Genomic DNA, 22,556 nt, shown 5'->3' on the forward strand with positions numbered 1-22,556 from the left:
AACCAATTCATATGGGAGGGCCATTACATCCATATGAATTAAGTTGAAAGTTAGATAGCACCTAATTTGAGTTAAACGTCAGATGGCAAAAATGTGAGACTTTAACAAGGTCAGCTTTTCGAGTTTAAATGCAAAATTCATAGTCATCAAAAAACCATTAATGAATGATAACAAAAGTAGGTAATGTGTGATTTATAGACACATGTGATTTATAGAATTATAAAGCTACTACCAGCCACTATTTCCATATTATAAATTTATAAGGTGCAATAAAACAGTTGCTGAGATTGAAAAAAAAAGAAAAAAAACAGAAAAACAAGACGACAAAAAATTAAGAAAAACAAAACAACAAAAACTAACTGGTCCTTTCTCTACTGCTATTCCATCTTCACCGATTTTTGACATTTTTGGCTTAGCTGCATCCTGAAGTTTCTTAAGTTTACGCTTAAAAACACGTTCTTCCACATTCATCATATTTCTGTCTGAAAATTTTATCAAATACACATAAGTAAAATAAATGGACACGTAACAACAGGTGACGTGAAGACGTATTAAAGCATACCCATACAAAACAATGAAATAGTTTTCTAAACAGGTAATTGCCAGGAGTGTCAACAAATAAACAAGTCAAAACAGAAATATTTCAACTCAGTCACCGGCATCTCATAGCAATTTTTGGAAAAAACATAACAGTCATCAAATCTAATTAGTGATTGTAGAACTTCTATGAACGATGCTGATGTTTGAATGTAATAAAATGAAAGGACAACTCGCAAATAATTTGCATAATTTTGATTCCCTAACGATGAAACAACAATAGTCAGCAACGAAAAATACAACGAATTTCGTTAGTATGAAGTAGTAAGAAAAGAGGACTCAGAAGATTCTGGAAGGAACTTGATTTTATTACAAAAATATTTCTACTAACAAATTTCACGACAGAAAATTGTTTAGGACTGAGGTGTACTGTTAGCCTTAATCCGAGAAATTTACGGGATTGGTTAAACCTGCCAAATCATGGCTTCCCCCTTCTATCTCCAGGGTCTGAGCTTCCCGCAATTTCATTAAAAATCAAAAAGTATTCCAAGACAAAGAATCATATATCGACAATGACATAAATATCAGTCTTATCCAAAGATTCGTTAACTTGCATATTGGAATAAGTGATTGCTTTAATTTCGGTTCCTTGTGGATGTCTATTGAGATCGAACGATTCACCCCAACACCGCATCTGTACTTCGAATTTTTCACGATCGAGTTTAATTATTTTTGCAATCCTACCAATGAAATATGGTTCTGTTGAGAAAGCATAGAGCGCTTCATCAAGCAATCGAGCCACCAGTGAGATCATATCGATACCATTAGCAAACAAATCAAATGAATATTCCACAGACACCGTTGAAATCTCAGTCATATAACCATACATAGATATTAATGTCTGCTCCATGGCCTCTTCCAAAGTGCTACCCCAACCATGCAGCTGAATGTCCGCGGTATGGTCAAGATATTCATATTTAATTGCTGCTGTTACTGGTGCATCCGCCATTTGAAATCAGAAAATAAAAATCTCCTTGTTTGCACTGCTTGCGATTATATTCAAAATCTTAAATATTTTGACAAATTATCTTGAACTGTTTTACCACTTGGCCTGATAACCATGAAAAATATTGGTCATTCCAAACTAAATCACTCCAGCTCTTCTTGAAGTAGTTCAACTAAAACCGAAATCACGAGAAATAAAAGGTCCAACCTCAAAATCTATATCCTGTAAAAATCGAATAAAAAATATTTATACGCAAAGAATGAAACGAATAAGCTTTCACAACAGCAATAATAGCGAGTGATTTGCACGTTTGTACGTGGCTATATACAACAGAGAAATGCATCGCCAGTAACTGCAGAGTAAGATGGTAATCGTTGATATTTACAGAACTTCACAGATGTCGAACAAAGGTTGAAATTAAAAATTGATACAGAATGAAACAATATGCAACACCAATCTTTGTGAAAAAAAAGATATTAAAAAGAATTGATATTCTCTGACTTCTAAGGAAAAATATACAAAATAAAAATTAATAAAATGAAATAATTAAATGCGCTGAGAGATAAAGAAGAGAAAAACAAGAGGTATATAAAAGAGGAATATATTAAGAATTCTAAAATCATGCTTGATATAGCAGGAATAATGTCGCTCAATACAGTTTTTGAAGCCATTTCAGAAATCCGCCTTTCAAAATTAATGAAATCATGAAATGAAAAATGGCAGAAACAGCAGTGAGGGAATGTATCATATTAAGCTATAAAATATGTACACCGTGTTTGATCGTCAGTTGCAGGCGAAAAACAAGAATTATTATACATCTACACCCCATAACTCTTCGGCTGATCGATTCTGAGCAGTATCAGCTCGGAATGCACGACACGACATGAAGAGAATACGTTTTAGAGATTTATTGTGGAAAAAATATGCAAATGACCACATCACCAAGTCTTCACAATACGGATCGCCAGTGTATCCTGTTCGGTAACTATAAGAACGTTATTAATTTTTCACCAATGTTTAATACCCCCCTCCCCCTCGCCGTAATGGAAAGATGAAATGTAGAAAAACATTCTTTGTAAAGAAATTTTCGAAACTCATGAAAATACTATGCTTAAAAAAATAAAGTCTACATGTCAATTACATTAACAAAACAGTCAGGGGCTCGAAGAAACATGTATTCAGTTGATAATACTACTTCATTTAAATAGAGTCGTTCATAACCGCCGGAAAAAGCCTACTACACCAGTTGTTCCACTTAATCCATTCAATAGACCTTAGTGAATTTCCACCACATATTTCATAAAAAATACCTGTACAATTTACAATCACTAATTTTGATGACTTGATCGACTTTTTCCCACAATACTCTTTTGATTTCATAATAATTTGTCACCGTAGCAGAAAGTTTTGAATCAACCAAACCAGCTAATGTCTGTAAGCACGACATTAATAATTTCAAAGTAAGGATTTGTAATTTCAGCTAGACTTGGGAGTACTGAAAAATTACTGACCGCGAATTAAAAAATATATATGAATATACATCTGCTTGTCAGTTCTTTCCGTCCAACAGAAATGAGACTATGAACTACTACGTAGGTCAAACAACGAGATTAAATGCTAGCATTCTACATACTACCTTTGCTTTAGAACTTCACCTTCATAATTTCTGGATAAACCATGATTTCAAAAGTATTGTGTGAAAACTAACTTCAAAATTAGGGATGAGAGAAAATGCTTCACTCTTTGTAGAAGAAAAATCATAGTCTTGAAATGATGCGTTCATAACTGATCTCAATTCAAAAAGTGTCCGAGAGGAAATTGCATCCGCATATACCAAACCATTCTGAAAGTGTACTAAGAAAAACGAAGTAGTAATCCGCATGTTAAAATAAAAGAAACTGCAAAGTAACAACTGATGCGGGAACCAGTAAATTATAATAATCTACCTACTTCTTCATTACTAATGTTCAAACTGGAACAACCAGGTTCTGACAAATGGCGCAAACGCGGGTTCTGCGTCCATGATGAATTAGATAGAAGCCACGGTAACTTCTCTGGTGGTGAGAGCGGTTGCGGAGCATTACTGCTATTTTGTTGACTTTTCTTCCACTGTTTCTTGTCCGATGTTATCATTTTGCAAGAATATGCTTCCAACCTATCAAGTGAACACTATATACGATCGTAAAAGCAAATGCCTCAATCACTTTGTGCAGTGAAAAGCAATGTTAAGGTAAAAGATCTGTTTGCCGACATTCTATTACCCAGTATACACCATTATACCAACAAAGGCCTATCAATTTTGCAGCAAAATGGATTTAAATTCCTCAAATAGAATTTTTTGTATAATTGTTGTACTGCTGTTGATTGTTAGTAAGGCTAATAGGAAGCTAACAGGTTTGTAATGGCGGTATACTGCAGAAGAAGGAAAAGAGCAGCGTCCCTTTTATCAACCCGACTTGCTCAGCCTCTCATAAATATTATTTAGAACAAACCTCACATCAATGCAACAATCCTTCGCATGCTCTCCAAACGTGTATGACAACTGTTCAAGCTCTACGTTTTCTAACAACTTCATTGCAGCAGTGTTCCTGAAAGCACAGTATATATCTAAATATGTTAACATTACAAGATCTCATGGGAAAGACTTCATTTGTGAATGATACGATGTCTTCTAACAAAACAAAATAGTAAAAGTAAATACAACATTACGTAAGCGAGCCACCACATCACTGTCACCTGAGTAAGCCAAGCAAGCCAGCTCCCAACAACTGCTCTCTACTGGCTAAGGCCCATTAGCGCTTTTGTTGCATGAGAGGCTTTGAGAAGACTAGAAAAGACACTTTGCTTTCGGAGAAATAGAAAAAGAAAGTAACTGCTGCGAATGAGCACGGAGAAAAGAGAGGACAAAAGCGAACAGACAGCTTGGAAAGCACGTTTTAGCGGGACGAGGTTGGTTTTAAATGTGATTAAGGGAAGGATGGTTGTTTTATACTGGTGGTAAGTCCGGGGTTTCGTGATGGACTTTTCAGGGATTCCATAAGATAAGGTTGTGAGATGAGCATTTTGGAAGTTTGGCTGATTTAATTTCTTGACATAAGTGGAAATTTCCTAGCCTCTGTTAATCATTAGGGATATGGTGATGGAGTATGAGGAGCTTTACGGCTGTCCTCTAATTACTCAAAGACTTTGTGAAAGTCGTCCCTAACTTAGCACCTTTCATTAAAGTATATCCTTAACTCAACATTGTTTTGGCTGGGTTGTTGAGAGGTTATGAACGAATTTAAGCATTCTTATAATCTTTCTCAACTCTGGGAGGTTTTCGTACCTTTCCAGACTTTCCCATTGTATAGAAAATATCAGCCGGAATGCACGAACTGCTTAACTTTGGTCAGACTAAAGACGTGAGTTCGCGCCTTATTTCTGTTGCAAAGTACGATCGGTCGATCTAAGTGACTTTTAATTACGATTATTTATTTAATAGGACGATTATAATAAATTGCTTGGATTCAAAATCATGACTTCTTTATTAGAAACATATGTGTAAGCATAATGTATCTAAATATACCTCTGTAAAAAATGATCACATGGTTGGATTGATTCAATACACGGTTCTGTATTTTTTGATCCTCGAGATATTCTCCCATCAGTAAATTGGTAGTGTATAATTAAAATCCGCAAGGTTTCAGCTGGTTTATAGCAAAATGTCGTTATCTGGTGATCAGGAGGATAACAGGAAAAACCATATTGTAAGTTAACTTCTGAGTTATGGATGGGATTTCTCACCATCTTGCTAAACTTTATAACACTGATCACTGCGGCCAACCAGTGAAAAATCTAGTCGCAAAATATCTGTTGCTGACTGCTGAGCACAGTTCTCTCATCATTGAAGTTATCTAATTTAATTATAAAAGCAGAGTTTTGCCAAACTTGTTTGGCTTGGGCAATTTAAATTTTAGAATATTTCTACTCTTTGTTTCCTGTCGTTCCTTTCCCGGTGTAATTTGGGAAGAATTAAAAAAAATTGAAATGTGTAAAAAAGCTTAGCACTTTTAACTAGATTACTTTTTATCGAATAATAATCCACACGGCTAATAATGGTAATCAATCGAGATAAATAGATGCAAAAAGGATTTTATCCCACTCAGTTGTTGCCAGCGAATATCGTTTTAGAAGAGACAGAGCGCTGACAGTCCTCTAACGGTGATGTCTCCATCTGTCCGTCCGCAGTCTACAAAATTGGTTTGTTCATTTTACTACCCTTAAAATGTGGAATTACATATAATCTGAAAAGAAAAATTATACGTTTACCACTGCATCCTTAGTTCTAGTATTTTTTGAAGAGAAAATACATTTTAATCGGAGGGTAAGGTTGGAGTAACGTAAAATTTCTTGTCATTAGATCAGATTTTTGTTACTTCTGATACTATTTCTTTGTCACTCTTACAGTTCCGTTTGTCGAAAACTCCCTTAGGACCGAAGCTTGCAAATATCAATCAAGTTGATCCCAATATCGATGCCACTCTTCTGGAGCTGTGTTCTGTCGAGGTTGTCACACGATCTTTTAAAGACATCATGTTTCAGTTTCTTTTTTTTATTTCGTAGTGAAATTTAGTGCTGGTTTAAGCGTATGTAACAGAGAAACCGAGTTCCTGCAGTAATAAATTCAGATCCGAATATTGAACAGTTTTTGGTAGAAGAGACCTTGCAGTCCGAGGAAACTGTATTTCGCTTTTTTCTTTTTTCCTTGTTACTTTTCTAGCTTTTTTCGAAAACCAGTTGCTTTTGGCTCTTTCTGTCCTGTTCGTATTTTTTATCGCAGCTATTTATCAAAAAATATGTTTGGAATCATGCGGCATATTACTTACCTTATTTCGACATTTTCATAATTAGAAATGAGTATTCAGAAAGAAGCAGTGGATGAACGATACATTGCATCAGAGTGCAATGACGTTGTAAACGTTACCGATGTGACATCATCGTCGATGGCTACTGCATTGGTAAAGGATGTTTTTACATTTTATGTTTTAAATCTTAGAACTTATGTCAGCTACTCATAGCCCAAATTTCATTTTTTTTTTTTGTCATTCTTTGCTAAACATATTTACCTCTAAATTTCATCCTCTCCATTCCTCTAAAATTTCTATCATTGTTTGAGGAAAGAAAGAAAAGTTTAAAGTCTTCACTTTGATTTAGCGATTATAGTTAAGTGACTTTTTATATAGTAATATTTTTCGTTGTACATATTTGTTTCTTTCCTAAACATGTTCTAGAGTCCTGGAATGTCTGACGAAATGAAGTCAGCAATAAAAACATATTTAAAATCCACTCCAATGTATCCTGCCAGCTCACTGGATTCAAAAGCTGAACTGTTGAATGTTGTTGAAGTAAGTTGAAACTGTTTTCTGTTAGATTAATTATAAAATTTGATAAAATTTTTTTCTCGTCATTCTACTTCCGCGACTTCAGTTGCAATCTTCAAAAATTTTATCTGTAGTGTTATGATAGGTATCATTCTTTAGAATATTGCGGGAGTTGGGAAGAGTGAAGATATCGAAGAGCTGAACATCAGTATTTCTACACGCAGTTCTCAAGAAAGAGCTATAGAGAACAATGCTAAGGATATCTTCAAAGTAGGTCTGTTTGTGCCAGGATCGGAATTTTCTGCCGGAACGACTGAGGCCAATTCTTACTCTGGAATAGAGATGAATGATTTTGTCGAGGCCTCGTTTACTGAAGTAGCAGGTTCTCCAGTTCTGCCAGTCGAAAATGCGAAAGCCATCTCTTCAATCACACCGAATTGCCTTGCAGCACAAGTTGGTGAAGGAATGGCATCTTCAGATAAGCCAAAAAATCTAACGCTGTCGGCATGCAAAAATAAAGTTTTTGCAACTAGGAATTTGAATTTGGATAACCTATCCTCACCGCGAGAGTTGGCGAGTTACGCTGAAGAACGAGCGCAAAATTATTCGTTTCTAATCAATGAAGCCTACTGTGAAACGTCAGTGTTTTGCGAGAATTGTTACTCTATGCGCATCGAACTAGGACTTTTTTCGGATAAGTTTGCAGCATTGACAGCTACTGTTGGAGATCCGGCTGCAGAAGGGAATATAGCTTTTGTTGCCGAAATGGAAAATTTATTGAGAAGAAAACAAGCGGAAATTGTTACATTGTCATCAGAGTTGAGGGATTTAAACCAGGCAAATGTAAGCATTAGTTTTTTGGAATACTTATTTTCGAGAAATGCTATTGTTTTTAAATTGTTGAAAACATGTTCTGATTGGATGATTGGTGTTTGCTTTTTGTTTTTGTTTTCGTTTTTTTTTTTTTTCTACAGGATCAGCTAAGCAGACAAAAAGAAATCATCGAAAAGGATGCCGAGGATTACAGATTTCTCTTTAAAAATGAAATGAAAAAAAATTAGAAGAAATAGACACATTGCGGAGAAAGGTGGGAACTTTATGCAACTTTTTTTCCTAAATTCCATAGAACTAATTTAAAGTGACTCTTTGTAGGAATTTATATTTCCAAAAATCTTATATTGTGCAGCGTAAAACTGTGAACTAATATGTATCAAATATGTTTTGTAGTTGTACGAAACAGAAGATTTGGTAAATGAGTTGAAGCAAGCGAAGCCAAAGCAGTCGTTTAAAGGAAACACTTCACACAATGGATTTGATACATCTTTGATTGAGGTCAAAATTAATTGAATTTTGTTACAAATCTCTTTTGACTGGCTTTTAAACTTTTGAAAATACAGTTAATTTTCTGCAGTTTTTATTACATCAACATTTTACGTCTTGCGTTAAGGGATGTCAAATGGAAGTTCAGATTGGAATTATACGACAGCAGCTCGATACAGCACATTCTTTGCATCAGAAAGCTCAAGAAAGAATAAAGGAACTTGAAAGTAATCTACAAAAGGTTGTAGAAGAGAAAAACCAGCTCTCATTGGAACTTCAAGAGGCTCAAATCAATTTGGTAAATGAGAAAGACGATCGGATTTCGTCAAATGAAAACAAGCATATTTCAATTATATCTCTGTTGGAAGCCAAGGTTGCAGAACTTGGCAATAAAATTGACGAGGCCTTTCGTGTAAAAGAAGATGAAACCGTGAAACAAAAATCATTTTTGTTTGAAAAACTGGCATCGCTACTGGAGAAAATGAGGACTAATGTAAAAAGCAACGTATTCGCTAGCGAATGGGAAGCAGACGATATAGAAATTTCTGTTATCTATTTTGAAAGAGCTGTAAACATTATTTGTCAAGATAATCCTCAATTTGAAATATTGGTCGGAACAGTAGCTCAGCATGGAAAATTGGCTAGAAATAAGTACAAGCAGGTACTTTATAGCATATATGTATGTAAGTCATGACTCGATTCTACGAAGATCATTCTAATTTTTATTTGGACCAAAAATTTATAGTTAGAAACGATGATGGAAGAGGTGGTAGAGGAGAAAAAGAAGTGGGAAATGTTATTCACGAATGAGAAATCGAGGCTTGATAGTTTGCAAGATGTGATGTTGGCTCAGTTTTGTGAGAACAAGAATTATTTCTCAAATTTATTGCAGGTTGGCCTTGTTTTGTCGTCATTATTTTAATCTTCGAATTTTTGCGCTTTAGAGTCCTTTGAAGTCTTATATAAGTTTTGACAGTTTTTTAGGATTTCCAAAACAAGTGGGCAGATATGCTGCATTCTGTGACACAGCTTCCCAGAACGGAATCTGAGGAAAATCGAAATTGTGCCGTGCTGGAAATATTACATCATATAGAAAATCTTCAGGAAGTAAAGTTGAATGTTGATTATGGTCTTAGTTTTAATAGTTCATTCATCATGATATTATGTTTATATCGAATTTTCAGAAGTTGAATGAAAAATGGTCGAAGGATTCGAATGAGCTGCAGAGATGCATTGCTTGCCTGAAAGAACAGCATTTGATTGTAACCTCATTCCAAGCAGAATTGCAAGAAATGCGTAATAGAATTGAAATGCTGCATGAGACTGTACAAAAAGACTTCAAAAATTCAAGTGCATTGCTGTGTAGCTTGCAAGGTCGAGAAGTTAAACAGGTAAGTCAGATGGATTCTATGAAGAACCATTATGAAAGAGGAAGAGATATTTTCAAGGGAATATGCGGATATGATGAAGAAATGGTGTTTCTTTAAGAAATCTTGGGCTATCTCATACTTATGTAGAATAACGCGTTATCTTCACTAATTTTGACAAGAACTATTGCCATTTTTGTATCGCTCTTGAGTCAAATTCTATTGATTCTAGGATTTAAAAAGGATGGTTGAACACTTGCAAAAAGTTGAAGAAGATATAAAACCTCAAAACACAGTTTTTTGTAAGAATTTGGATTTCGGACTTAAAAATTTTGGTCCAGTAATTCATGTTACTGAAAATTTGACAAGGGAAAAAGATAACTTGGAAAACGAAAATGTAACCCTCAAGAATACGATTTCTAAATTGGAAAGAGAAAACAGAGATTTAAAACAGGTAATGTTTTAGGATGTAAATCCATACATAGAATATAAATTATTGATTATGTGTGTCACTCCAGTAATTTTAAGCACCAACTCTAATCCGCTTTGACCACTTCATCTGGATGTGGGAATTGGCAGATGTAACCCCGTCTCTGTATCTTGCGCTAATTGATTGCAAACAACGTAGAACATAGGGTAATTTATAGCAAAACCGTACTCTGCTTTCAGTCACACTATCAGATAATGCTGACAGTAAATACTGGTATACAATCGTCATTTTGTGTTATTTTTAAGTTGGGATTTATTTTATTCTCCTTTGAAAGCTTTTTGCAGATGGAAGAAATGTACACTCTACAAGATAAAAAAACTGAGGAGCTGGAACATAGATTAAACCTTCTCCAAAAGGAAAATGAACGATTAGGAAAAGCTTGCGATGATGCGGATGAAGAAGTCAGCGACCTTAAAGAACAGATATTTGAATTGTTGCGTGTTAATGCCAAACTTCAAGCTGAAATGGTTTGTTTTAGAAAGTGCAAACTCTTTTTTCTCCTGTCTTCCTCTTGCCCACTCCTCTTTTCTTTTGCAAGTGTCATGTGATTTCTACGAAATAATTTTACCTAATTTAACGTTCCGCAGTACTGCTCAGAGTGTTTGCGATTCAAACCTTTTAAAAGATGAACTGTCATCTTGAAACTTAGGTGACAATAAATACTTTATCAGCCAGCATTTTGCTACTTCAAAATATATTATAAACATTGGTATTATTCTGGTCTAAATGGTTCTTTTGAACAATAAATCACATGCTACAACAGTTTCACTTGTGCCTGAACGATTTTTATAACCCTTTTTATCATTTTTTAGCCTCAAAGTTTTTTTTACTTTCAATATTTTCTTTATTTTATTATTGTAATGTGTAGTAGTTATTATATTTTAGCATGGCGAAAGTGAAGATACTGTAAATCGAAGAATGGGCTATATTGAACCACCTGCAATTCTACCTAGAAGTCATCTTTCAATTCAAAGGACTACATCAGGAATGAATTCGCCAAACGTGAAAGTAGTGGATGTAACGGAAAGTCCTCTGGAATGTTAGTTTTCACAGGTTTTTTTTTACATCAAGTGTTACTTTATTAATTCAATAACAGTGTTAAGGTCACACTGCTTGCTTTCTATAAATCAAGGATACGCATCTATGTTGTATAAATCTGTATTTAATTTTGATGCATTTTCGTTTGGACATATATTTTGAAATTTTACAAGCTATTAGGAGATATCGAAATAATCGATTTGTAGCAAAATTGGTTGGGAAGGTTGAGGACATTTTAAAGGGAAAGCAGAAGTAGAAAAAAGAAAGGAGATGCAGCGATTAGCAAAGAAAGATGTGCTAGCAGAAGCTGCAAAAGCTTTAACCAAGAGGATACCTTCTGAAGAATCACCGAAATCGAAGGCAATCCAAAACCAATCGTGCCGCACCTCATGATATGATTATTTTTTATAAATGACATTAGTTTTAATCTTCTGTTATATTGATGCTTTGCTATGAGTTCCTCAGTTATTTCTTTTACGAATTACTTATAATCAAAAAATTAGCTATGAATATCGATGGAGGCAACCGCTGAATTGTTTTTGTCATAGATTTTCCAAATTTCGTGTAAGTGATCATTTCGCTCCAGACATTAGTTTGTTTCTTAACTTGCATTTACTTTTGATGATTCATACACTTACGCAGTTTCTCCTATTTAACATCGCTTGTTTCTGAGTTTATAGACACGTCGTTTAAGAAGTTTCATGTACTCCACGATAGTTACTTTTGTTTCATTGCTTCTTCAACTGTTTTGAGCGCGCATCCTAGTAAAAAGACTTTTTACTTTTTAGACTTCTTTACTTTTTCTGATGCAATTGTTAATATTTCTTGTAGAGTCTGTATTAATTTAGATTTTAGAAGGCAGTTTACTAAAGAGTCCAACTTATTTCTTGATTGCTTTCTATTGTTGGTTTAAGCATGTCAGTACTATCAGCTGCAATCCATTAGATGAATAAAAGCACTCAAGAAATAAATTGAACTCATCAGTAAACCAAGTTCAACATCGATAATCCACCAATCCTTTACGATGCTTTTCCAATTGTTTAAATTGTTTTTTATTGCAAAAGTTAGCTCAGGAAAAAATGTTTTGGGCTGATAATAATGATGATTTACGAAGAGAGATGACCAGGAACTGTATCGAAGAAAAAAGGGAAACTGCTGCTTTTAATTTTAGTAGTTTAGTATTACAACGACAAACTGGTTTTAGGGGTTATTTTGGGCCGTCTTTTAAGATTTTGCTGCACTTTCAAACAGAGAGATCAAATGAAGATTGTTATGTGGGCTGCAGAAAGGCACTGACCGTGGTTTGATGATGTTCACTGTATTTTTGCTGAAATGATCCTTGTATCTATTGGGCACTGCTATTCATTAAATTGCATAACCATGCCAACAAAATGAGAACATGATAAACACTGAATAAGAGATGAAGTGTTGAAGATGATTGCCTAATTATATATGGGAATGATTTGACATTGTGTATTTCAGTTTATTTCATGAAAGATGAAGGAGGAAATGCTTTCTGTTATCTGTTTCCAACTCTTGGAGAAGGACTAAGGTTGAGGAATACTTCCAGGTCAGTGAAGTGCGTTACTCAAACTAAATAGTCGATAGAGCCACATATCCTACTTGTAGATTTGTGCAAAAAGAATTGTCATTTATGCCAGACATTCGTCGCCAACATCTACTGGATTTTAGTGCACCTGTAACAAACGGAGAGGACTGAAATCTAGAAATGACTATTCTCTTTGACTGAATAATGTTTCTTCAAAGAAAACTGCTGAGCGAACCCTGCATAACAAATGAGCTTAATTCATTCATGGGTCTCTGATGCACTGTTTGGTGCATTTGTCAAATATCTAACAATTGGCATTACAATTACGTGGACGTGTATCATGACGTGTTTACATATGTATCACTGTGTGATAACTTTTGTTAAGGCTGTGAGCTTTGCTTACATCTCCAATGGATCTCATGTACTCCCTTATCTCTCATGGAAGAACTTGTTTATCATAAATGAGAAAATGGTGATATTTTCATAATAGACGTAGAAGGAGAAAGAGAGCTGTAGAAGTTTCGGCATGAAGAAGTGATTTTTCAAATAGAAATGATGGTTTTGCTGCATATTTTTTAGTAGAGAAAAAGTGGGAGTTGTGAATTTATTTTTTTGATTTCTCAATGTTAGTAATGAATGATCTGCGAAAGCTTGCATAAATTTATAACAATATGAAGTGAAATACTAACTGTTCTGAGCTTCGAGGCGTCTTTTTCCTCAGCTAACCCTTCAAGACTGTTTTACAAGTATTTTCCAATAAATTCTCCATCTTTCCACAGAAATTTAGGTCAGTACCTCTAAACTATAGGATGACAACGGTATCTCTTTGGACGATAAACTAATATAATTATAACAATATCATTAGAATTCTTATAGGGGTAACATAGCGGATTGATTATGATAGCTTTGCATCTGAATTTTCAATATGAAGTATGCAGTGCAGAAGCTGAAGTTGAAAAATTGGGGAATGCTCCCTATCAACTTCTCACCCCTAGTTTGAGGACATCTGGAAAATGGATGGGAAGAGTTATAAAGAAATGTTGTAATATGTAAGTATGGAGAAGGGAACTTAATAAATGTCGCTAATAAACGTGAAGTCCTATGGCAAAAAAAAAAAAAAACGAAGATTCATAAATGACTGTGTCGTGACGTACTAATTGGCATGTACCAAATGACTAAGAATTTAGGAACCATTCAAATTCTTTTCTATGAATGTAAGGTGCTATCGCTGTACATAGAACTGTATATATGCTATTGTTTAGCAATGTATTCTAATAACGCTATACTAATGTGCGCTAACAAATACCGCTTTGACAGCCTGCGCTAACAAAGACGCTAATCCTTGTAATCGTAAAACCAGTCCTTGAAGGAAATATATAAATCATGCACACAGCAGGATATTCTTCCTCTCTTTTATTCTCCAGATTGGTGTCTTCGAGATTTGTCTTCTAGTGATGTTTTGGAGCTTAGCTTTACGCATTAATCTGTGTTTTGTAATTCTTAATGATTATGCGATGTTAATATTGTTTCTTTTATCTAAGATTTAATTATTCAAGTTTAAGGTGGAAATAGAAAATTTTGCAACTCTGGTGTCTCGCTGCGCAAAATATTTCCAAGAAAATATAAATTTTCCACTTTGATAAATGCTAATTCAAGAAATGATTATGACTTTAGTCATATCTAATTATTGTTACAGAGAATCGAGAATTTAAACGAAAATATTAAAGCATAAAAAAATAGCACGAATCCCACCTCTGAATTTGCGACAACAAATTCGCACTCAAAACATAGAATGCTTCTGACACTTCAAGCAATCAATAATTGATGTTTAAGATATTTGTCGTCTTTTTTGGTTCTTTATTGATCAAATTCGCCATGATTCCTATAATTTACACTTTAATAATGATTATCACGCTTCCTACAAATCCTCATACTTTTCCAGTGTAACATTTATGTCCTCCATTTGTTTACCGCCGCAACAATAACATTGTTGAACATTTTCTTTAGCAGCGCTATATTTCCTTTCATCAGTATTGATGATCTTTAGAAACAATGAAATTTCACACACAATCAAAGTAGCGATGATCTGTTGAATAATAAATACGGTCATTTCCAGTCATCAATATACCTAGCTTCCTTGCTTCATATAAAACTACATTCAGCATGACTATCCTTCCCATCAGCAATTTCATAAACTGCTGTTTAAAGTTCAATTTTCTAACTGGCATTATTTACGCGATTAAATAAAAAAAGTAAATCACTTGAAGTGATTAACAAATTTTCAAGTGACTGGAAGATTTTTGAATAATGAGTAAGAGGACATTAAAGAAGTGAAATTAATATAAACTGGACATAGATATGGTCTGCACAAGTCAAACATTAAATTAAAGTCGAGCATCAAGTTAAAGTGCTATTTAATTGAATTCATTTGAAATTAATGCTTTACTGAGTTTACTTTTTATCGCAATTAAATATTAATTTCATTGTAATTTTAGTTTTGAGATTTTCAACCGTTTGAAAATAAGTGAGGTTAGTTGGTGGGCGTTTCTTTTAAAATTTAGATGGTACGAAGACGACAAATTTTCCATGGCCTGTGGTGGACACGAAAACCAAACTGACTGTGGAATGGAGTATTCTTTGCCCCATTAATATCCGCATTGTTTCCTTCCACAGATCTATTACGAAATATAATATTTTCGGAATTGTGGGAAAAGTTTGTAGATGTAAGCATCATTCAGGAAAAGTAGATAGAGCAACCTATCACTGGGATATGCGCTTTTCCTAGGTATTAATCAAAGATGCTAGACTGTAATACTGCCTGCCGAAAATAACATTTGTAATGGTATAAAGAGAAGATGGAAGTCGAAAAACCGAAAACTTTTCCAGAAGGTTATTAAAATTCATTATTCATTTGCTTGAAGCAGTCAAAGCTGATGAAGAAATTAAAAGAAAAAGCTTAGAAGTTCTTTTGGAAAGCTATAATCATGAAACTGCTACATGCTTGAACTTTTTTTACTTCTGTCCCACAAAATTTTGGCTTTTTAATTATTCTCGGTAAAATTAGTTACACTTGTCAAACACTCATCCCTCATGATCTGCTTAAGCGAGGGTCGTATCTAGATGGTAGTAGAAGTGCTCTCACTGTTTTTGATGTTTCAAAATTTCTGTCGGGAGAAATTTTAGATTCGCAGCTTTCTTAGATGGAGCTCGGAATTTTCTTTCTTCAATGAATAATCAGATTCAAGTGTATTATAGATACAACGCTACTCTACTCTATCATTCTGACCTTGTAATGAGAGGCATGATTGAAAAGTCCGTTGTATTTGCAAAATTACATTTTCTAATCAAATTGTTCACGAAAGTTTATTTTATTTCGTGGAAACATAGTCTGAAATGTGTATTTAATTTGTTGAGACAAGTGGAATTCTTCATTCTTGTATTTATCATTACATAGTTATACATTTACAGAATTTATCATTACATAGTTGCACATTCACATTTGCGCACTCAAAGAAAGCCCGGTTTTAAACTCAAATACCTGAATTTGTAATTACGTTGGAGTCGAAAAAGATGTTCGCAATTTATCCTTCTTCATTAAGTAAAAACGAAACATATTTTCAGGAATTCAAGAACTTATGGTTGAGGGAAATGCTATGGCACATGGAATTTCGGAGAATAGGAGAGCAATTAAGAAAGGAAGAATATTATTACATTTACATATTCTAAATTACGGATACTGTCTTCTATCTTTTCGACATCTATTTGAAGTGAAATGTTGAAATAAAAATATTCTGAAAAGTTCTCTTTCCCTACAAAGGAGAAAATTTTAAATGATGCAATCACCATGATCTTTGTTTGCATTGATGTGTTATAATGCGTTTGCATAGTCCGACCAGGAAAGATACAAATCCGTACTTTTGGTGGAATAGTTACCTTTCCTTCGTTCTTTCTCCATTAATACGCAACAAGTTGTTATGAGACTCCCTGGAAGCATGCATAGCAATCGATGGCGATGAACTGATTGGACATGTGAAATTTCCAGTTATGTGCCGCCAATTGTCGGTATTAGTAAAAGCTGAAAAGTGGTTCGGAAGCAAATTGAATTCAACTTTAGTTTAGGAAATAGTAAACAATTGATGCTGATGGCTGGCTTACTGAAGAAGAAACCAGTTATTGAGCTGTTCGGTCAGTAGATTATATCATCGTATGTTCGGTATCCGTTGCTGTTACATGACAAGGAGATCCGGGAACTCCCACAATAACCATTATTGTTCTTTTCTCAGCAGATGCCTACTTTTATTTCACGTTCTCTATCATTGCTATTGCTACTATCGCAGAACAGAAAGAGCACTTATCGACAAGCAGTGGTGATCTTTTATCGGAATGAAATAAATAAAGTAAAGGGACAATCTTGTGATACCTGATTAGTGGTAGGGGTGAAAGGGAAAGGTGACATTGTCAATGGTAGCATTCTTTCCGCATCCTTGCACTGAGCTGATTTAGAAAAAGTGAAAGTACTACTGCCTCGCTGTTCCTGCAGGTGCAGATGTAGGTGCTACAAAGATCATCCATGGCAACCCGATAGCAGGTTGTAAGAAGAATGAGGAAAGATTTGACAGGATAAAGAGAAAAGATTAAAAAGGATAGGAGGAAAGATTGAATTCTAATGATGGTGATTTACTGGTGGTTTCTTAACCTGTGAACGCCGAAGGAAATCTGTTGTGAGAGAAGGGAGTATTCGCTGCTTGATGGATGACCATCTCGCATCGCAACCACGACCACGACAGTGGTCGAATGTGGACATGAAAAGAAAGGGGCTGGCAAAAATTAGAAACGGAACATCGTCGCACTACAAGAGAGTGGCAGTAAAGCGAAAATGCGTCAGTAAGGTGCTCAAATGATGACCCAACAGGTTGCTTCGGCTATGACTACTCTATCGATATCGTTACTGCTTCTGATCCAAGTTATCTTGCACATCCAGTGGGTCCATTCCATTCCTATACCTAATTCACAAATCGGTAACTCTTACTATCACTTTTTCATGTTTCCGAATAGTTAGTGGACATATGTATAATAAGTGTCAATGATCATCCTATCCATCTTGCAAATTTTGAAGCGCAAAGGATTTTCTTCCACATGCATAAGATGCTTATTTATACACTGATTGAATTACCAGTGTTCTCTTGCAGAAAATGATCAACATGCAAGTAGTAATTCTTGCCTAAAAGTTAAGTTATGTAATTTTCGCGAGCACATGAAAACTACTTTGCTACAGGTTCTAAAATTAGCACACAAGCGCATTCCTCAGCAGTTATCATTTCCGTATCGCATTTAAATGTTCGGATTCGATATTTTGTAGAAAAAAAATTTTTTATGCTATTTGTGGTTTGAATTGTAATAAAAAAACAATATAAATTATAACCGAGAAAGTTAAAATCATATTGAAAATCAGTGTTACCACACTTACCGAAAACTTTTTTCTTTCACTGCGACTCGTGACATCCATTTCAAAAGTTGTCCCATGAGAAGTTTCACTGTCAGCTGTATCCACCGTAACATTTTTGCCATGTTAGTATGAAAACAAATTAAATTCACATCTTTAAAAGTGCTATGTTAGTTATAGTCAGGTTTTTTTTTTTTGAAAACATGAGAATTTCAAGAGTTCAACAAAAAGATCTTATGGAGAAATTGCTCCAAAACCGCCTCCCACTACTTTCTCACATCTTACAGTTATCAGTAGCAATAAAATGAACAACGTAGTGATTATGTTTTTGCTTTCCACAAGGAATACAGTACTAGTTGGCTTAATCCTGAAAGTTCCTCGACCAAGATATCATTTACACTTTGCCTTCAGTGTAGCACCGTGGAGCGAAAAAGTCAATATTTTGATCGACAAGCAATCAGTTATTTTAAGCCATAAACGAGCTTATTATTCAGTGTAATTCTCTTGTATTAATATAATAGATCAGACATTTTACACATTTTTTTTGTCATTTTTTTGGATAATGATTTGCCAAAGAATTTTAAGGATAGGAAGATTTTAAGAACTGTAAATTTGAAAGCGAACTCTTCAGATCAAAGTTTGCTAAGGCACAGGATCAATGCCTCAAGTTTCTGCAATACTTCCAAGTGTGGTTTAAAAAAAGAAATATTTCAAAGGAAATTAAGGAAAAAATTTAGCCGAAAAAATTGGAGTGAAGCATTGTTTGGTTTAAGGTTAATCGATTTTATGACTTCTGGATATTTGAGCAGTCATGATTTAGGTTATTTTTGGATCGTTGCATTGGTCATTATACGAGAAAGTTAGAACCTTTTTTCTTTTGTTAGAAAAACTCCGTTCATAGAGCCACTTTTGGAAGTTGTTTCTTACATTAAAAAGAGAACAGGTTTCGATGGCTGGGATTGTAATAACAATACCTTCAAACATTTTTATGAGCTCACTTTACTGAATTCAAATTAAAACTTGTTAGGAAATTATTGTTTTCACTGGTGAAAATAAATTTGAAATAAAATTGAGCTGAATTTAACGATTCAGTATTGACCATCCTTTACCTTTTGACCTCTCAATGCATTGTCGGATCTCATCACAATTGTATCGAACTCCATTTTTTGAACAGCCAATTTTTCAGTTTTTTTTTTTCATGAAAATTGCACTAAAATTTCTCCTAGAAGTTTGTGTTAAAAATTATTTAACTTGAAAATTTTCAGGTTTTTCCATTACATCCTTTTTTCAGAAAATTCGGAAAATGTAAAGACAAGTAATAATTTTCAGGAAAAGCGGAAGTGGAATGCGGTGAAGATACGATCGAAGTAGTGTTCTTGACAGAAAGCGTATTCCAGGGTCGAATTTATGTGGTAGGACATTCAAACGACGGGCGTTGCGTATCACGCGATACTGGACGTCGCACTACATCGATCACAGTGAGGAAAGATCAGTGTGGTGTCGCTATTACCAGATCCGTTAGTTTATTTCATCACTGTTGATTACTCATAGACGTGTCTTTTACAATTCGTCCATGCTATGCATTCGACGACATTCATATAAAACGACACATTGAGCACAACTATTTTAAACTGTCTAACTTAGACTATCAATGACCTTTGCACCCTCTTCTACGACTAATTCCTGTCCTCTCACGTCTCACATCCGTCATTGGCGTGGTATTGAATAGGCTAAACGAATTGTTTCTTTCAGCACTTTTATGGTTATAAAAGAACTTGTGTTATGATGAAATCTCTAGTCGGAGATTGCGACTTATATTTACTTCTGAAGTAAATGTATCTGCTCACTTCTACAATGAAATTAGCTTCCGTTGAGCATTTGGATATCATCGTAAAACTTCACTGTTTTTACTTTATCTCCCCTGATTTTCCAAGTGGCTTGTTCGCAATTTGGGTTAAGCTCTTACAAGTATTTTGTGAATCGAAGTGCAGCGAGGTAATTTAGTTGCATGCATATATGGAGATCGAATTCTGGTTATAGTCCAGTTCAGGAGAGTTATCATTCTCTTGTTAATTGAAAAAGTCGCAAGGTCGGAACAGGTATAGCACACAGAACTACTTTTTCTTCAGCTTTCCGAGTCAAATCATGTATTACCAACGAGCTCCGCTGTCAATAACTAACATCTTCCATTTTCAAGTTGTAAGTGTGAAATTCTTCGAGACTAGCAGTCTCACAGCAATTAAAAATAGTGATCGAATTTGATAAATCATTTATATTATGATTAAAGATGTAGCGCTTCGGTCGATTATCAAACAGGAAGGGTTAATTACTGCGTTATTTTACCTTCTCAGCATTCATCATTTTGCATCAATAGTGGGAAAGACTTTTTATGGAAATTAACATTTTTTAAAAAAATCATTAAATTTCAGCCCACCATTCTAGTACTGTTTTTCATAGAACACGATGATTGATGAACAAAAAGTATTAGATTTTACATTTTTTTTTGATGAAAAATGGAGAGAGATTGTTTGTTTTGAACAAACAATAAAAAATAGCAAATGGTCGCAATGCAATTTCCGCGATCACCTTACCTTTTCAATTAGAAACAGGTATATGGCATAAGGAAAAAAAGTCGTAACTTCTTCACTGTTCAGATCTATGGATAAAAAATGATCTATGAATGGGAGTAACAAAAGTAATTGGTATTTATAATCTTTTCAATTTCAATTCAATTGCATTCTAAGACACTTTCTTTCACCAACATCTTTTCATTTTCTTATTATTCTATTTTTTATTAATCACTATTTAAGAAGCGAAATAAGATATATTTGGCAGGCAGTTACAAGGTATTCATTGTGCCGTCCACATTGTATAATTAATTCGTATGAAATTGAGAACTACCAAATCCCTTATTATGTTTGGAATTAGGTAAGGAACCAAATTTCCGATGACAGAATGTCTGGAAAAGTAGTGAAATTTTGGCCTACATTTTAAGTTACACGACCGCTTTATGCGTCATAATTTTTAAATTTAGAAACGTTTTAGCGTTACTACTCTCATTCAGTTATGTGTGTAGAACAGGTATACAAAATTTGTGTAATTGAAGCGACTAAAAAATTGAACCAGCACAACATCCTGTTAGAGCAAAATTGTTAAAATTGTTGTTGACTGGTAATCAGGGTTTCCTTTTAAATTTAAAATTCTTATTCTCATTTTTCATCACACCTAAATTTGGACAAACTTTAGTCGCAATGAAAAATTATTTTCTCAGTTTATGCTTTAAATAAGTGAATGTCACTTCTAAAACAGCATCATGTTTTATTATCAATTCCAACGTAGTTCATTCAATCTCTTTCATCTCACTCTTCAAATTGATGACTAAGCACTATGCACAATACCACACTGTCTTTTGTTGCTTCTCATAGAAGTGAAAGTTCAATTTTTCAAATTCATCATTAACTGAATCCCAATATATTCGAAAAAAACGTTCAATGAATCGGTCCATATTAGCAATTTAATGAATTCATCCAGCAGTCCAAACACTAAGAGAGTATGCTTATTAAGTGGGCACAATCGTCTAATTTAATAATACCAAAAATATTTCCAAAAATCCTAGTAGTATTTATTGGAATCATTTCTGCTAACAGTTTGATTAATAGCTTTTGTTTACTGAATTATGTGAGACCTCTATGTGAGAAGATATTCTAGTATGTGACAGATAGATTAACGTGTAACAAACGATATGTCAAACAGCAGCCTTCACTGATATAACTTGTTTATTTTTCATGAAATTTTATCCCGAAGACCTCATTTGTGAAGACATTTTCATGATATGTGACATCGATGAAGATGAACTGTTGACATACAGCTCGTGGAAAGAATTTTGATGGTTTCTGTAGAATACTGAATGATGAAACGAGAAAAGCAAACAAAATGAATACGATAGACTTAGTCGTCCATTTATTGTTATTTCAAAAGACTGAAATTGATTAGTATTTGAGAATCTATGCAAGATTAAACATTTTCCAAGTCCAGATATTTTAACGGATAAATTGAAGTATCAGTTAGAGCTGGAAGAATTATCTTCTGCTAAGGACAATAACTACTTGCTTTTAATAAATCTTATACTTGCTTTCATATTCATTAAAACTCTGCTAGATTTGTCGAGGAATTCGAGAGAGTATCACAATTGCTGAAATTCGCGACATGAAAGACAGTCACACATAATTTCCTAATTTTTTTTTTTCAAACAATGATTTTCTTGTTGACAGCTTTAATTTGTTTATGTTGCGATTGTGACTGTATGCAGAAAAAAACTGAGTAGTCTAGGAAAAAAAAATTTGAATCTATAATTTATTTTTCGAAATTTGAAGCAAAAATATGTTCTAGGGGATGTCAGTGAAGAATTTTTGCCTTATTTCCATTTTCCCATATTCTTTTCTTATC

General features: G+C 34.2%; 7 protein-coding genes across 7 annotated transcripts in view; 3 read left to right on the top strand and 4 right to left on the bottom strand.

Moving 5' to 3' along the window:
• The window catches only part of LOAG_08812 (ATP-dependent RNA helicase DDX18), a 5,253-nt gene extending 4,762 nt beyond the window's left edge, over window positions 1-491 (bottom strand). The window contains exon 1 of the mRNA XM_020447807.1: window positions 361-491. Within this exon, the coding sequence (XP_020302000.1) occupies window positions 361-474 (114 nt within the window). The 5' untranslated portion in view covers window positions 475-491. The remainder of the gene's footprint in view (window positions 1-360) is intronic.
• Window positions 492-1,024: 533 nt separating this feature from the next.
• On the bottom strand, window positions 1,025-1,609 carry LOAG_01120 (zinc finger protein). Its single transcript, XM_003136660.2, has one exon. The coding sequence runs from the start codon at window positions 1,544-1,546 to the stop codon at window positions 1,097-1,099; it is 450 nt and encodes a 149-aa protein (XP_003136708.1). The 5' UTR covers window positions 1,547-1,609; the 3' UTR covers window positions 1,025-1,096.
• Window positions 1,610-2,209: 600 nt separating this feature from the next.
• On the bottom strand, window positions 2,210-4,312 carry LOAG_01121 (hypothetical protein). The gene is made up of 5 exons (XM_003136661.2): window positions 4,036-4,312; window positions 3,494-3,698; window positions 3,252-3,386; window positions 2,854-2,975; window positions 2,210-2,528 (listed from the first exon to the last, which is right to left on the bottom strand). The coding sequence occupies exons 1-5, from the start codon at window positions 4,164-4,166 to the stop codon at window positions 2,354-2,356; spliced, it is 768 nt and encodes a 255-aa protein (XP_003136709.1). The 5' UTR covers window positions 4,167-4,312; the 3' UTR covers window positions 2,210-2,353.
• A 932-nt stretch (window positions 4,313-5,244) lies between these two features.
• On the top strand, window positions 5,245-11,511 carry LOAG_01122 (hypothetical protein; the record flags this gene model as incomplete). The annotated part of the gene is made up of 15 exons (XM_003136662.1): window positions 5,245-5,289; window positions 5,714-5,782; window positions 5,990-6,088; window positions 6,448-6,540; window positions 6,814-6,927; window positions 7,063-7,746; window positions 8,131-8,235; window positions 8,351-8,884; window positions 8,969-9,115; window positions 9,208-9,330; window positions 9,408-9,614; window positions 9,823-10,044; window positions 10,365-10,547; window positions 10,966-11,119; window positions 11,360-11,511. The coding sequence occupies 15 exons, from the start codon at window positions 5,245-5,247 to the stop codon at window positions 11,509-11,511; spliced, it is 2,931 nt and encodes a 976-aa protein (XP_003136710.1).
• A 1,097-nt stretch (window positions 11,512-12,608) lies between these two features.
• Window positions 12,609-12,838, top strand: LOAG_01123 (hypothetical protein; the record flags this gene model as incomplete). The annotated part of the gene is made up of 2 exons (XM_003136663.2): window positions 12,609-12,688; window positions 12,748-12,838. The coding sequence occupies 2 exons, from the start codon at window positions 12,609-12,611 to the stop codon at window positions 12,836-12,838; spliced, it is 171 nt and encodes a 56-aa protein (XP_003136711.2).
• A 4,023-nt stretch (window positions 12,839-16,861) lies between these two features.
• Window positions 16,862-17,471, bottom strand: LOAG_01124 (hypothetical protein; the record flags this gene model as incomplete). The annotated part of the gene is made up of 3 exons (XM_003136664.2): window positions 16,862-16,957; window positions 17,088-17,222; window positions 17,349-17,471. The coding sequence occupies 3 exons, from the start codon at window positions 17,469-17,471 to the stop codon at window positions 16,862-16,864; spliced, it is 354 nt and encodes a 117-aa protein (XP_003136712.2).
• A 1,425-nt stretch (window positions 17,472-18,896) lies between these two features.
• Window positions 18,897-19,651, top strand: LOAG_01125 (cuticlin 1; the record flags this gene model as incomplete). The annotated part of the gene is made up of 2 exons (XM_003136665.1): window positions 18,897-18,969; window positions 19,440-19,651. 2 exons carry the CDS (start codon window positions 18,897-18,899, stop codon window positions 19,649-19,651), a joined length of 285 nt encoding a protein of 94 aa, XP_003136713.1.
• Between the last annotated feature and the right edge of the window lie 2,905 nt (window positions 19,652-22,556).

Source organism: Loa loa, assembly GCF_000183805.2.
Source record: "Loa loa unplaced genomic scaffold supercont3.77, whole genome shotgun sequence".
NCBI classification, from domain to species: Eukaryota; Metazoa; Nematoda; class Chromadorea; order Rhabditida; family Onchocercidae; genus Loa; species Loa loa.

What these genes read in the sequence shown, in the direction of transcription:
- LOAG_01120 (XM_003136660.2), bottom strand. Translation starts at nt 1,546, where the DNA reads ATGGCGGATGCACCAGTAACAGCAGCAATTAAATATGAATATCTTGAC.
- LOAG_01121 (XM_003136661.2), bottom strand. Translation starts at nt 4,166, where the DNA reads ATGTTAACATATTTAGATATATACTGTGCTTTCAGGAACACTGCTGCA. An exon ending in TGAACATTAGTAATGAAGAA is followed by an intron (nt 3,387 to 3,493) that starts GTAGGTAGATTA and finishes GTACACTTTCAG; the next exon opens with AATGGTTTGGTATATGCGGA. An exon ending in CTCTCATCCCTAATTTTGAA is followed by an intron (nt 2,976 to 3,251) that starts GTTAGTTTTCAC and finishes TCGTGCTTACAG; the next exon opens with ACATTAGCTGGTTTGGTTGA.